This window comes from Orcinus orca, chromosome 12, assembly GCF_937001465.1.
Source record: "Orcinus orca chromosome 12, mOrcOrc1.1, whole genome shotgun sequence".
Taxonomy (NCBI): Eukaryota; Metazoa; Chordata; class Mammalia; order Artiodactyla; family Delphinidae; genus Orcinus; species Orcinus orca.
This window is the reverse complement of record NC_064570.1, coordinates 60,451,865-60,468,072: the sequence shown is the minus strand read 5'-3', so window position 1 is coordinate 60,468,072 and position 16,208 is coordinate 60,451,865. Positions and strand designations below refer to the sequence as shown.

The 16,208-nt window shown below is 36.9% G+C and overlaps 2 protein-coding genes and 1 long non-coding RNA gene across 4 annotated transcripts in view; 2 read left to right on the top strand and 1 right to left on the bottom strand.

Moving 5' to 3' along the window:
* The window catches only part of UFL1 (UFM1 specific ligase 1), a 51,705-nt gene extending 48,190 nt beyond the window's left edge, over positions 1-3,515 (top strand). For both annotated transcript variants that reach the window (XM_004264803.3, XM_049695130.1), the window contains one exon: positions 1,428-3,515. In XM_004264803.3, the coding sequence (XP_004264851.1) occupies positions 1,428-1,646 (219 nt within the window). In that variant the 3' untranslated portion in view covers positions 1,647-3,515. The remainder of the gene's footprint in view (positions 1-1,427) is intronic.
* Positions 3,516-3,956: 441 nt separating this feature from the next.
* Positions 3,957-11,577, bottom strand: LOC125960602 (uncharacterized). The gene is made up of 3 exons (XR_007470400.1): positions 11,443-11,577; positions 6,348-6,387; positions 3,957-4,094 (listed from the first exon to the last, which is right to left on the bottom strand). It is a non-coding gene; the product is annotated as an uncharacterized LOC125960602 (long non-coding RNA).
* Positions 9,094-16,208, top strand: part of FHL5 (four and a half LIM domains 5) — a 39,125-nt gene continuing 32,010 nt past the window's right edge. The window contains exon 1 of the mRNA XM_004264801.3: positions 9,094-11,869. The gene's annotated coding sequence lies outside the window, so the exon portion shown is untranslated. The remainder of the gene's footprint in view (positions 11,870-16,208) is intronic.

The window sequence follows — 16,208 nt, the reverse complement described above, 5'->3', positions numbered from 1 at the left end:
TATTTGAAACAATATTGTTAGATTGTATTAAGACAGCTGTCATATCAGTGTGCTGTTAAAAAGAAAGCATCAAAATTGGTGAATTTTTGTGTAGCCATTTTAATATTGAAGATGGAAAAAAAAAAAGCAACATTTTCGGCATATTATGCTTTATTATTTCAAGAAAGGTAAAAACGGGCTTCCCTGGTGGCACAGTGGTTGAGAGTCCGCCTGCCGATGCAGGGGACGCGGGTTCGTGCTCCGGTCCAGGAAGATCCCACATGCCGTGGAGGGCTAGGCCCGTGAGCCATGGCCGCTGAGCCTGCACGTCCGGAGCCTGAGCTCCGCAGCGGGAGAGGCCACAACAGTGAGAGGCCCGTGTACCGCAAAAAAAAAAAAAAAAGTAAAAACACAACCAAAACACACAAAAAGATTTGTACAGTGTATGGAGAAGGTGCTGTGACTGATTGAACGTGTCAAAAGTGGTTTGTGAAGTTTTGTGCTGGGGATTTCTCGCTGGACAATGCTCCACAGTTGGTAGACCAGTTGAAGTTGATAGCAGTCAAACTGAGACATTAATTGAGAACAATCAACATTACACCATGCAGGAGATAGCCGACATACAATATCCAAATCAAGCGTTTTTCATCATTTGCACCAGCTTGGTTATGTTCATCGCTTTGATGTTTGGGTTCCACGTAAGTTAAGTGAAAAAAACCTTGACAGTATTTCCGCACGTGATTCTCTACCGAAAATGTTCCATTTTTAAAACAAATTATGATGAGCAATGAAAAGTGGTGTGGAACAGAAGAGATCATGGAGCAAGCGAAATGAACCACCATCAACCACACCAAAGGCAGGTCTTCATCAAAAGGTGATGATGTGTATATGGTGGGAAGGGAGTCCTCTATCATGAGCTTTTTCCAGAAAACCAAAAGACTAATTCCAACAAGTACTCCCAAAGAGACCAGCTGAAAGCAGCACTAGACGAAAAGCACCCAGAATTAGTCAAGGGAAATCACATAACCTTCCATCAGGATAAGGCAAGACTGCATGTTTCTTTGATGACCAGGCAAAAGCTATTACAGCTTGGCTGGGAAGTTCTGATTCATCTGCTGTATTCACCAGATATCACACCTTCAGATTTCCATTTATTTCAGTCTTCACAAAATTCTCTTACTGGAAAAAACTTCAGTTCCCTGGAAGACTGTAAATGGCACCTGGAACATTTGTGTTCAAAAAGAAAAAAAATTAGGGGGAAGGTGGAATTATGAAGCTGCCTGAAAAATGGCAGAAAGTAGTGGAACAAAACAATGAATATGTTGTTCAATAAAGTTCCTGGTGAAAATGAATTTACTTTAAAAACTGAAGGAACCTTTTGGCCAACCCAGTACTTTGTTCTACAGAAAATTAAATCATGTTTGTTAACTTTTCTCCTCTTTTCACAGGTTCAACATACTCTTTTAGTGAAGTATCAAGGTTTGGTTATAAAGCATTTAGTCAGTCAAAGTAAGAAGACTGGGCAGGGAGAAGATCCCTTGAGTGATGAATTAGACAAAGAACAAGAAGATATCATCAGTATGACTCGTAAAGAGCTTCAAGAACTTTCCTCATCCATTAAAGACCTTGTTGTCAAATCCAGGAAATCATCAGTGACAGAAGAGTAATGATTTTAATTTACTTAATGTTGTCATACAGTAAACGTTTTTTCCCCAAAGTTAAAGGTGAGTGGTTACAAAAAGAAATACGCATTTCACAGTCCAGAATCCCCCACCCAGTAGCACTTCCCACACTCACAGTTCAGTTACTCACAGTTCAGTTAAAACAGTAGTGTTGTATTCATTGTAAATCTTACAAAGATGTGAATTTTTGTAAATTGGGTTCTCCATGGAAGATTTCTTTTTCACATTATTCTAAAAATTACACATTTCAGGTTTATTTTCTTTCTAGATGCTGAATGAAGAATAAATCTGCTTTTATCTCTAGGAAAGGACTCATTTGTTGTGTTATTGGATTTCAAGTGACACGTGTAAATTTACACATATTAAGCAGAAACTTAAAATGCGGTCATGTTTTTTTTTTGGTGTTGAAAATAGTGTTTTTACTTTAAAATTAATAGAGAATGGTTCAAACCTAAAATACAGAAACTTGCAAAATATTTTTTTATTACTAAGCCCTCACTCTTATTTCTGGCAGACAGATGGCTTCTCATCTCCCCCACAAGAGTGAACTTTTAGGTGGCTGGGAGGTTCAGGGATGTGTTTACAGGTACAGAAGAACACCCGAGGAGCCCATGCACTGCTGTGCTCTATTCTAAAGTACAATGCTAACAAGAGTGAGAGAAAAAATATAATTTACTACTGATAGATGTAAGTCATTTAATATAGTTTTTTTAACCCAGTTTGCATTTCTGAATTTCATTTTTTATATTAATAGTCACCATCACCTAATACTTTGTTGTAGGGGATCTATAAGTGCATTTAAATCGTTAGAACTTTTTTTTTTCAAAATAGAAACGCTTATTAAAAAATAGGTGTTTTGGGGCTTCCCTGGTGGTGCAGTGGTTGAGAGTCCGCCTGCTGTTGCAGGGGACATGGGTTAGTGCCCTGGTCCGGGAAGATCCCACATGCCGCAGAGCGGCTAGGCCCATGAGCCATGGCCGCTGAGCCTGCACGTCCAGAGCCTGTGTTCTGCAATGCGAGACGCCACATCAGTGAGAGGCCCACGTACCACAAAAAAAAAAATAGGTGTTCTTGGTCTGTAAAGACTAAAATAGTTCCTTGGAGTAATCATTTCAATCAGATGAGTTTCAAGCAATAATTTATTGTATATAAAAGAGGAACTTATTTAAAATAGTAAATTAAATCTCAAATTTTTTTTTTAAATACTGTTTTATATAATACCTTACATGGCATTTAAAACTATTTTTGAAAATGTTTGAATACAAAGATTGGTCTACCTCTACACTAATTCTAGACAAAGTATTAATATTGAAAGAAATATAATTTGCTAAGCAAAGTTGATAGGAATGTAACAAACTAAAAAATATTTTCCATTGCTAATTTCCTATTAATATATTTTCATAAGGGCAAAGGAAGAAAAATGACAAATCCTCTGTGAACACAAATTCCAATTAGTTTGTTGATTCAGCTTCCAAAATACTGAACACCCAACCTGATTTTTTATTCAGTCTTTAAGGACCTTACCATTTATGCTTCAAGAGATATCAAAGTAATCCACATTTGAGTCAAACTAGATCATAGACAATGAAGCAAATAAAATCATTATGACTTAATTTGTGAAAATAAAAATAGAAGAGACAATGAAGCAAATAAAATATTCTTATTTTGTTTGCATGAAATTTGTTTCATCAAAATGGTTATTTTTCCACAGTAAATAAGAGTTTTTATTTTTTTGTAAATAAAATTATTTAGCTGATTTCATATTAAAAATCTAATTTCATTAATAAAAGTTGTTCCATGTTTATCTACTATGATCTTAATGGGCAGATTTAAGAATGTTATTTAAAATAAAGTCTGTTGTTTCTGTTAAATTTTATGTACTTTGAAGCTTGTTATTTTAATTACTAGGATTAATTGATACATATATGTATTTACATTTTAAAATTCTATTCTGAACATTTTTAAAGGATTTTGTTATACTTTTCTTACACAAAAATAATTCTAGTCCTTTCATTCCTTGAAAGTTTGCCATTTCGTGAACAATTTCACCTCAGTAAATCATTTTCAGTTAGCTAGTTTTCAGCAAATGTATAGCTAAACTCTCATCTGCTACTTTCTACTGTTGCAGATAATGGTAGAGATATTTGAATAATGTGCTCAGGTATTCATATATTCATGTGTTCCATCTCCAGACCATGTGTTTTTGAATAGTCAAAGGAAACTCACTTCTGACCATCAGAAAGATTCAGTGAAGAGTGGTATATCTTACAAAAATTAGTATATTTTCCAAAAAGACCTTAATGCTAACTTAGAACAATAAATGTAGAAATTGCTTAACCTGAATGTAGAACCATCTTGAACTTTTTGGAGAATGTATTGATACTTCAGTCAGAACATGAAGCACCAAGGACGAGGTCAAAGTGCAACAGTGAGCTGAAGAAGAGTGTGTGAAGAAACGGTTCATCCCTTCCTCAGAAATGCCACTTGACCCATGGCCAAATGGGATTTTTTTTCTATCAAGAGCTAATTTATGTGAGTTGGATGGGGGGTGGGGACGATGGAAAGTTTGCTTTCTTTGACTAATACCAATGAAGTCTTTGACCCAGTGTACATGGGAGATGAAAGAAAAACACATTTATAAGCTCTGAGGTGTACATTTTCCACAGAACCTAGGAGCACTATTAAAGTGGCTGTTAAAATGATCTACAGACTCACTCAAGTTGCTCCACTTTGAAGGCCACACCAAGCCAACAGGAGAATAAATAGAACCCAGGACTCTACAGCAATCAGAGAAGAAAAAGAATCCAAATTGGAAAGGAAGAAGTAAAACTGTCACTGTTTGCAGGTGACATGATATTATACATAGAAAATCCTAAAGATGCTACCAGAAAACTACTAGAACTCATCAATGAATTCAGTAAAGTTGCAGGATACAAAACTAATATGCAGAGATCCATTACATTTCTAACAATGAAATATCAGAAAGAAATTAAGGAAACAATCCCATTTACCATTGCATTGAAAAGAATAACATACCTAGGAATAAACTTAACTGCAAAAGACCTGTGCTCTAAAAATTGTAAGACACTGATGAAAGAAACCGAAGCCAACACAAACAGATGGAAAGAGATACCATGTTCTTGGATTAGAAGAATCAATACTGTTAAAATGACCATACTACTACCCAAGGCATTTTACAGATTCAGTGTAATCCCCATCAAATTACCAATGGCATTTTTCACAGAACTGGAACAAAAAAAGTTTTAATTTGTACAGAAACACAAAAGACCTCAAATAGCCAAAATAATCTTGGGAAAGAAGAACAGAGCTGGAGGAATCATGCTCCCCAACTTCAGACTATACTATAAAGCTACAGTAATCAGAAAAGTATGGTATTGGCACAAAAACAGACACATAGATCAATGGAACAGGATACAGAGCCCAGAAATAAACCCACATGTTTATGGTCAATTAATCTACAACAAAGGAGGCAAAATTATACAACAAAGAGAAGACAGTCTCTTCAATAAGTGGTGCTGGGAAAACTGGACAGCTACATGGGAAAGAATGAAATTAGAATGTTCTCTAACAGCGTACACAAAAATAAGACTCAAAATGGATTAAAAACCTAAACATAAGACTGGATACTGTAAAACTTCTAGAGGAAAACATAGCCAGAACACTCTGACATAAATTGCAACAATATTTTTTTGGATCTGTCTCCTAGAGTAATGGAAACAAAGGCAAAAATTTAAAAATGGGACCTAATTAAAAGCTTTTGCACAGCAAAGGAAACCATAAACAAAATGAAAAGACAGCCTACTGAATGGAAGAAAATATTTGCAAACAATGCTACCAATAAGGGATTAATTTCCAAAATATACAGTTTATACAGCTCAATATCAAAAAAAACAACCCAATAAAAAAAATGAGCAGAAGATCTAAATAGGCATTTCTCCTAAGAAGACATACAGATAGCCAACAGGTACATGAAAAGACGTTCAACATCACTATTAGAGAAATGCAAATCAAAACTACAATGAGTTATCACCTCACACTGGTCAGAGTGGCCAGCGTCAAAGTCTACAAATAATAAATGCTGGAGAGGGTGTGGAGAAAAAGGAACCCTCCTACCCTGTTGGTGGGAATGTAAATCGGTGCAGCCACTATGGAGAACAGTATGGAGGTTTCTTTAAAAACTGAAAATAGAGTTGCCATATGATCCAGCAATCCAACTCCTGGGCACATATCCTGAAAAGATGAAAACTAATTCAAAAGGATACATGCATCCCAGTGTTCATAGCAGCACTGTTTACAATAACCGAAACACAGAAGAAACCTAAATGTCCATCAACAGATAAATGGATTAAAAAAATGTGGTATATATGTGCACACACTACTCAGCCATTAAAAAGAATGAAATACCATTTGCAGCAACATGGATGGACCTAGAGATTGTCATACAATCAGAGAGACATATAATTATCACTTACGTGGAATCTTAAAAAAATCTAAAAAATGATATAAATGAACTTATTTACAAAACAGAAATAGACTCACACACATAGAAAACAAACTTATGATTACTACCAGAGGGGATAGCAGGGGGTAGCGGGGAGATAAGTTAGTTTGGGATAAACATATACACACTACTATGCATAAAATAGATAAACAACAAGGACCTACCATATAGCACAGGGAACTATATTCAATATCTTGTAATAACCTATAATAGAAAAGAATCCAAAAAAAGTATTTTATATATATAATTTTATATATATATATGTAATTTATATATATATATAATTTTATAGTTGATTTACCTTGACTTGGTAAATCAACTATAAAATTAATTAATTTAGAAAAAAGAACACAGGACAGACCTCTTCCAAACCACCTAAGAAAGAAAGCCTGACTTTTGGGCCTTCAGAAACAGTGTTTATTCCATTTACATCACACACAAAAAAAGAAGGAACAACTACTTTGAACAGGTTATTAAATTTTTATAAGTTCCCAGTGTTGTGTTTTATCTGTTTTACCAGGCTTGTCTCTATTTGCACCTCTGTGCCTCTTCAGTGATTAGTAGTAAGACCTAACCTGGATGTGTGTTTGAAGAGCAGGAAGGGATTGCATTGGGGTGTGATGGAAAAAAAGGAGGACATGGTGAATTTAAATCCTTGGCTCAGTAATCTCCTGGATCCTGTAAGACAGCTAAGTACAAAGAATATGAATGAAAATCTTAAAAATGTGCCTTGCTTTCAAGGAGATGGCAAGAATCAACAATTGTAGTTCCATACAGTGTTTTGAGAGAAGCAAGCAGAGGATGTTATGGGAGAAGAAAGTCAAACTGTCTTGCACTGCAGGGAGGGAAGCTGAACAGGCTGGGGGTGACCCCCTGAACTGAGTCCTGAAAGAAGAGTCGGGCTAGCCCGGTATGGGCATTTCTGGGCAGAGAAAAGGAGATTCTGGAGTACTAAGATAATATGAAATGAGACATTTGAGAATCCCTAAAGTATGAAAATAAGAAAAATGGTTTGGGGAAGTAGTGTAAGATGAAGCTGGAGAGGTCAGAGGGGGATCACAAAATGCCTTACATGCTAAACGGAAAAGTTTAGCCATCCTCCGAAAAACAAGGGGTTGCTTTTAAAGATTAACCAGGGACGTGAGGTGATTAGATTTGTCTTCTAGAAAGATCATCCATTCTGAAAGGCAGTTTGACAATTTACCAAAATCCTTTAAAATGTATACATTATTTGTTTTGCATTTCTCTAATGATTAGTGATGTTGAGCATCCTTTCACGTTTGTTGGCAATCTGTATATCTTCTTTGGAGAAATGTCTATTTAGGTCTTCTGCCCATTTTTGGATTGGGTGGTTTGTTTTTTTGATATTGAACTGCATGAGCTGCTTGTATATTTTTGAGATTAATCCTTTGTCAGTTGCTTCGTTTGCAAATATTTTCTCCCATTCTGAGGGTTGTCTTTTCGTCTTGTTTATGGTTTCCTTTGCTATGCAAAAGCTTTTAAGTTTCATTAGGTCCCATTTGTTTATTTTTATTTCCATTTCTCTAGGAGGTGGGTCAAAAAGGATCTTGCTGTGACGTATGTCATAGAGTGTTCTACCTGTGTTTTCCTCTAAGAGTTTTATAGTGTCTGGCCTTACATTTAGGTCTTTAATCCATTTTGAGTTTATTTTTGTGTATGGTGTTAGGAAGTGTCCTAATTTCATTCTTTTACATGTAGCTGCCCAGTTTTCCCAGCACCACTTATTGAAGAGGCTGTCTTTTCCCCATTGTATATTCTTGCCTCCTTTATCAAAGATAAGGTGACCACATGTGTGTGGGTATATCTCTGGGTTTTCTATCCTGTTCCATTGATCTATATTTCTGTTTTTGTGCCAGTACCATACTGTCTTGATTAGTGTAGCTTTGTTGTATAGTCTGAAGTCAGGGAGCCTGATTCCTCCAGCTCCATTTTTCTTTCTCAGGATTGCTCTGGCTATTCGGGGTCTTTTGTGTTTCTATACAAATTGTGAAATTTTTTATTCTGGTTCTGTGAAAAATGCCACTGGTAGTTTGATAGAGATTGCATTGAATCTGTAGATTGCTTTGGGTAGTATAGTCATTGCAAATCAAAACTACAATGAGGTATCACCTCACACCAGTCAGAATGGCATCATCAAAAAATCTACAAACAATAAATGCTGGAGAGGGTGTGGAGAAAAGGGAACCCTCTTGCACTGTCGGTGGGAATGTAAATTACTATGGAGATCAGTATGGAGGCTCCTTACAAAACTAAAAATAGAACTACCATATGACCCAGCAATCCCACTACTGGGCATATACCCTGAAAAAAACATAATTCAAAAAGAGACATGTACCACAGTGTTCACTGCAGCACTATTTACAATAGTCAGGACATAGAACCAACCTAAATGTCCATCAACAGATGAATGGATAAAGATGTGGCACATATATACAATGGAATATTACTCAGCCATAAAAAGAAACGAAATTGACTTATTTTGTAGTGAGGTGGATGGACCTAGAGTCTGTCATACAGAGTGAAGTAAGTCAGAAAAAGAAAACCAAATACCGTATGCTAACACATATATATGGAATTAAAAAAAAAAAAAAAGGTTCTGAAGAACCTAGGGGCAGGACAGGAATAAAGACACAGATGTAGAGAATGGACTTGAAGACACGGGGAGGGGGAAGGGTAAGCTGGGACGAAGTGAGAGAGTGGCACTGACATATATACACTACCAAATGTAAAACAGATAGCTAGTGGGAAGCAGCTGCATAGCCCAGGGAGATCGGCTCAGTGCTTTGTGACCACCTAGAGGCGTGGGTTAGGGAGGGTGGGAGGGAGACACGAGGGAGGGGATATGGGGATGTATGTATACATATAGCTGATTCACTTTGTTACACAGCAGAAAGTAACACAACACTGTAAAGCAATTATACTCCAAAAAAGTTGTTTTTAAAAAATGCATATACTAAAAAAAAAGACAAAATGCATTTTGATTGTATATCATGATAAAAATAAGCAAAATATATTAATATATATTTTTTGCAACTACATATAGCTCTCCATCCCTGCAGAGAGAAAAAAAGAAGTATACATTATTTGTGAAATCAATGTCTCCCCTTCTGAGAAGTAAAATGTGGACTTAAAAATGTGTACAAATATTTTTCCCATCCTCTGATAGAAGAGGAACATAGACAATGTGTCTTTCAAGGAAAGGAGGCAATCTTCTTGGCTCTGAAATAGTTTTGTTTATTCACATGCTAGTCTCCTGAAGAAAAACCCTTTCTCTGACTAGTCAAGCTAAAACTAAACTAGTCAAGCTAAAATTCCCACAGGTTTTCTCGTGTTTCTTGTTATTCAATGTAAAGAAGAAAAACACTTTATCAAATTGTTTTCCTACTAAACTTGTCTTTACTCACCTAAAATGCAGCCTTAAACTTTATTATATAGACTTACAGGTTAGATAATTCCTTGAAGGCATGAAACACAGTACAGAATATATAGTTGTTTAAATAGTGTCTAGTAAATGTAAATGAACTTAAAGTGAGTGTTCTATATTTTTCTCCTTCCCTCTTTCCCACCTAAGTCCAAGTCCTGTGATTCATACCTTATAAATGCTCAGGCTAAGTTTTGGTGTTGAAGAAAACAGATCAGAGATAGAGAGAGAGAAGAGGAAGCACTATTCCATCACATATTTCATTATATTGCAGCCATTATTCATAGCCACTTTAAAAATAATTGATTTGGAAAATCATTCACAGTATGTTAAGTATAATAGATATACCATATGCAATGTGATCTTGGTTTTCTAATATATTTAACTATAGCTGTGTAAACATTTGCATGAAAACATTTACATAAACATTCCCTTGTATAGCTATATGTATGCATAATATCTGGGTGACGTTTCGAGTTCTGTCTCTTGGATTGCAAGTCATTTTAAACTTTTTTTCATTCTTATTCCAGACTTTCTGCAAGAAGCATGTATAATTCAATAAACTGATATCTTTAAATAAATATCGTTTTATAGTGATATAAAGAAATGATAGAAGGGGACCAGACTGAGACAGATGTCAGTTGTTTTATGACTGATGACAGTAATCCAAGTGAGAAATGTGAGGACCAGAAATGCAGGGATAATGACAAATTTGAGAGATATTTAACAAAGTAAAACCAACAGAAGTTGGGGTTGGGGATGAATGATGGGGATGGTGGAGAATAAATGAGAAAAGTGAGGAGTCCAAGGTATGATGGGTTGGATGATTGTGCCATGCCCTGAGACAGGAAATACAGTGGACTCTCTGTACAGTGGGGAGTCGGGAGGAGATGGTGTTTTGGGGACTGCTGAGTTTGAGATGCCTGGGGACCTCTAGACAAAGACAGCTTAGTAGACAACAGGATACAGGTCTGGCACCTCAGAGTGATACCAGTTGAGTATACAGGTTTAGGAGTCATATCATTAATTTTTTCATAACGAACCCCACGGAGAGTGTAGAGAGAAGCATTCTGAACTGAGGATGAAGCTCTAGGGAAGGGTGAGGTGAATAAAGGGAGAGGAGGCTGACGATGCTAAGCCCAAGGAGAAAATCAGGAGAGTGTGACTTAGTGAAACCAAGGGAAGAGAATTTCAAAAAGAAATGGACATGGCAGAGATGAGAAATTTCAGGTAAGATTAAAGACTATTCTTTGGGGTGTTAAGATCTTTATTGAGCTTAATGAAGCTTTTCTTTGGTGGAGTAGTTTGAGAAGGGAGCAGGAGGTCATAGGTTGGATAAGTGAATGTAGATTACCCTCTCAGGAAGCACAGGTTTAATAAAGAGGGTAATAGTTCCATAGCTAGATGGGGACATAGGCGATTTTATACCTCCTCGACTCCACTTCCTCACCTATAAAAGGAGAAAAATAATGCCTGTCTAGCCATGGTGTCATGAGGATTAAAATCTATTACTAATAATATTTTATGTTAGATTGACTGTTTTATAATAGATTGATTCAGTGAAAGGACAGAAGAACAATTTGCTGCTAATCACCATGTTTTCATTTTCATCATATCTTCATCAAAGTCAGGTGAATAACAACGCACAGAGTTGATTGGCTTTATATTTCCCTAGTTCAGGTTTTTTGATTGTATGTAACTGAGTTTGTCCTCAGAAAATATTAACATATCATTCCTTTGGCACTTAGAACAAGGACAGTTCAAGTTTGGTCTGAGCATAAATGGAGTTAAGGTGGAACATTTCCTCCCTCACCCACCTTTACAAACTGAAGAAATGGCCTCAGATGGAGAGTTTAAGAGCAAATGTCACTTGCTTTATGGATCAGTTTGACCCACTGAGAATTCCTGTTGTGGATTAGTTCAATATTCAAACATTTCTTTAGATCCAACTCATGAAATATCTAGCCACTTTTCAAGTTCTGACTTAAGATTTCAAAAGACTATCTGAGTCTGTGCTTAAATGAAGTCATACAGCTGTGGACGTGACATAACAATTGTTGCCAGCTCATAGGGAAATAGGCAACAGCAGGGAATGCCAGGTCCACGGTACTGGTGCAGGAAGCAGGCAACTACTATGAGTTATCCTAGTCAAATCCAAGGCTCAAAGTTAGCAAATTTCCCAGGAAAGCAATGATAGAAGCCACAAACCACAGTTCATCTCTCAAGCTACCAAAAACGCTACAGGTGAGAACATGGGGCCACATCTCTTTCCAGATATTTCAAAAGAAAAGCTCTATAGTTCAGCCATTTCTAACCTATAAGAAGGGTTCTGATAGGCACTGAAATAACAAAACAAAAAACAGGAAATACATCATCCTTTATAGAAATTTTTTTAATTTAAATATGCCCTCAATTTAGCCTAGGCAGTGGGAATTTCTTGAGTGTATGTGTCTGTATGTGCACTTTATATTTTAAACTTTCTGGAGATTATCCAGACATTTCAGATACTAATTCTGGCAGGATTTCCCTTTAAAGATGTCCTGCAGAGAATCTGTTACTCATAATTTTAAGTAAAAATTGACAAGGAGTGCTTTTTCAGCCCAGTAGGCGTCAGCTATGTACATGTCACAAGACTTGGAGGAAACTCACACACCCTCCTGTTGTCTTCCACAAAGTTTAAAAAGCTGCAACTGGGAGGGAACCTCAGATAGTTTTGGTGGCCCATTCTGTTCCTCTTGGAGTTGACACATGAATGTGTTGGAGGGCAAAGTAAATCATCATATATTCTCCTTTCATATTGTTTAAATCCCTGGAAGAAGCAGCTTTAAGAAGAAGTTTTGTTTTCTTTAATGTTTTGTGTTTTTAATGTGGTTTTTATTGGCTTCTTTAATTTTTTTTTAAGTACAAGAGATTGTTATAAACTTTCTAGTGACTGCTTAAAAGAAACTTTGTAGTGATTTGTTTTTACTTAGCAAGTAAGTGTATATCTAGAAGTTTCTTAGAAACTTTTTAAACATTTGAGTCAACAGTTATCAAATTTTATATGCTGAGCTTTTCAGATTTCTCATTTCCGTGCCATGCGTATTAAGGCAACATTGTAGCCAGATAACTTTTGAGTTGCCTCCTTAGTTCTGAAAATTGTCTTTATAATTGGAGGTATAACTTCATTGTATTCATAAAAAAGGAATGACTCCATACTGGAGTTTTATTTGGCTTAATTTATTTGGATGACTGACTTTATCACTAAGGATATTTTATGGCTGGATTTACATATCCAGAGCACAATTTAAAGTTATTTACAGATTTTAAGTGAGTCAGTGAGATTCCTGCTATAAAAAAAAACAAAACAAATCTGCCTATTTTTCACAAGCAGGCATAAAGACAATTCCTAATCTTAGGCTTTCTAAGATTGAATTAAAATGTCTGTGTTTCTGACCCACACAGATATGTAATACACTGAATGAATCTAAAGCATTGCTTCTTGAAACTGGGATAGCGTTACATAAGCAAAAGTATGCTTCCCATATGTGTTTATGCTTTTTCCCTCACTATTTTAATCAGACCCTTTTTGGTGTCTGTCATGCATTCGAAAACCAAATGTAACTCCTCAGTTTGTCAATTTTTGTTTTGCAAATGTAGGAACTAACAACAATCATTAATAAAATGTGTAATTCTTATAAATAAAATGTAAGAAATTCCTCAAGCCATTTTAGCCCTCATTTCACATTCACAATACTATCGTGTATAAATTCCAGCATGTTTATTAGTAACGTATATGGATTAAAATTTAACACAAATATTGCAAATATATGTATCACACAAGATATTTCTTAACATATTTATGATATGTGCCTAAAGCCATAATCCAAATTGCTTGGTGGGGAAGGTAAACTCTGATGTCTGTTTTCGATACTTGTTCTATTTATTCCCATGTGTTATCATTAGTTGCCAATCCTGGGGCTGTTCTACCTAAACAAGAGCACCAGATTTGTGCTTTAATGTAACATTACCTCAGGGACAAATCTACCTCTTATTTTTATTATACTTGCCAACAACATTCTGAGTAAAGCTGGATTAATTTGGGTTCCTTAAGCAAGACTGGTAACTTTCTACTATAATATTGAAAATAAAATTTTATCTAGAACATGTTGGAGAAGCTTTGATTTGTTTTTTCACATTTTCAATCTAGGAAACATGATCTCTTTAGAATTGAAAACCAAATACTTGGGTTCACATGGAAAGTTCTGAATCAGATGTCAGCTAAACAACCGTACATTTCCATGTTCTTGTAATTACCTTTTTCCTCTCTCATTGTCATCATTTTTCTTGGTTACCTTATGGTACCCTGGAAGGAGCTGTGAAAAGGAGGGGAAGAAGGAGGTAGAAGACTCCTTCCTGCCGTAACACCTTGAGTCCCTCCAAAACGATCAGCTTGAGCATTATCTATCTCCACGTTAGACCACTTTGGGATCACAGATTCCCTTAAGAATCTGAGAGAATCAATGGACCCTCTTCCCATTAAAAAAAAAAAAAAAAAAAAAGCCCATTGTAAATGGATTTTTCCTTGACATTTCTGGAGTTGATAGACTCTTGAAACCTGTCCTTGTGTATTCTTGAGGGGTCCTGATCATGAACCACTATTCTCCATGAAATCACAGACTTCAGCTCCAGACAAACCCTGGGGTTGGTGGGTTTACCAAATCTTTAAAAGGCTTACGGTGGAAGTATGTCTAAACTGTCTCTCTCAACTGTCCTCACCTGAGGACAGGTACGGTTAAGGTAAGGATTTTAGCTGAAGATGACATTTAAGGGTTAATTTTCAAAGCAGATACATAGTTAATTCGTAGCCATACTTTTTCTGGGCAATGTGTCCACTGAAATAAAAGTAGAAGGTTCAAGTATCAGAACAGTTCCTTTCGTGCAGAGTAAGGCTTAGAATGGAAGGGTGATAGGATTAAGCCTCTAGAGACCCCAGAATATGGAAGAGGTGGCTGCAGTGGGACCTTCCTGTTTCTCTGGCCATTCTCCCCAATCCCCATACCGGCCTATTGGTAGATTGGAACATGAAAGGGAAGATCTAAACTAGTGCCCGTTATCTCATACCCTCTGCTTCAGGGATCACAATCTTCATCCTTTCCTTCTTTATTGGCTCCTCCTATCAACATTTAAACATGTTCAAATTCCCCATCTTGAAAAGCTTCTCCTTCATTACTGAGCTCCTCCACTTACCTCACTCTTCGGCTTCATAGCTCAATCTCGTGAAAGTATTGTCTACACCTTGTGAAGAATCTCCACTTTCTTAGCTCCCACTTCTCAATCAACTGCAGTCTGGCTTTGGTCCTTATCCGTTTCCCCTGCCTCTCACTGATCACTAGTGTATTGTTAAATCCAGCAGACATTTCTCATTATCTTCTTAGTATCTCAGAAGCATTTTACCTTATTCTCCATTTTCCCCATCTGGAAACACTCTTTACACAGGGATTCCATGGTATCCAACTCCTGGTTTTCCTCCCGCCTCTACGACCACTATTCTCAATCTGTTTCACAGATTCCCCTTCCTCTTCCCTACACATCCTAGATTCCCTTTCTCTTTCTGAGCTAAATGTCACTGCTTCAATTACAATCTATTCTACATGACTGAATCCAAAATCTTTATGTCCAGCTAAGATATCTTTTCTGAGCTACAAACCTGTATGTCTAATTATCTGCTGAATACAGGACTGCCCAGAGCAGGCTTGGACCCCAGTGAATACAATGCGGGAAGCGAAGGGGCCTGAAGGGCAAGCCAGGTAAACTTTTTGACACAGAATTTCAAAATGTTCAAGTAATGTATGTGGTTTCCCTGCCCTCTCTCTTTGGACCTGGCTGAACAGCTCTACTTGGCTTTCCCACAGTCCTCTCAAATCTCATTTTAATCTAAAAGTAAATTCATCATTCCCCTCTCCTACTTTCCACCCTACTTCCCCCAAGTGTTCTCATACAGAAAATGACATCAAGATACAAGCCAGAAACTGGAAGTGAACTAACTCCACCTCTCCCTCAACTTGTATACACAAAGAATCTCCAAATTCTGTCCATGCTACCTCATACATTCACCAGCTTCTCTCCTTTGTCACTGCCATCTTCTTTCACTTGGTGAACAGTGGCCCTTTCATGGGTCTCCGTGCCTCCAGAATTGCCCGCTTCTGCCGCATTGTCCACACTGAAACTACTGGTCTAAAACCAGATTTGATTTTGTCAATCTCTTACTTCAAACCTTTTCCTGACTTTCCACTGGCCTTAGGATAATGTCCAGATTCCTTCCCAAAGTAAAGAGAAGCAGTAGCGTTTAGTGGGTTACAGCAGATGTCCCCAAACTTTAAAGTGCTCAGGAACCACCTCTGGGTCTTTGTTAAAATGTAGATTCTGGTTGTGTAGGTCTGGGTTAGTGCCTGAGTTTTTGCATTTCTAACAAGTGCCCGGGTGATGCTGATAATACTGGTTCATGGACCACACTTTTCATGCTAGATTGGCTGGAGCTCAAGTCTCAGCTGTATTACTCACTAGATCTGGGAACTTAGAGGAGTCAGCCTCTGTGTCTGTC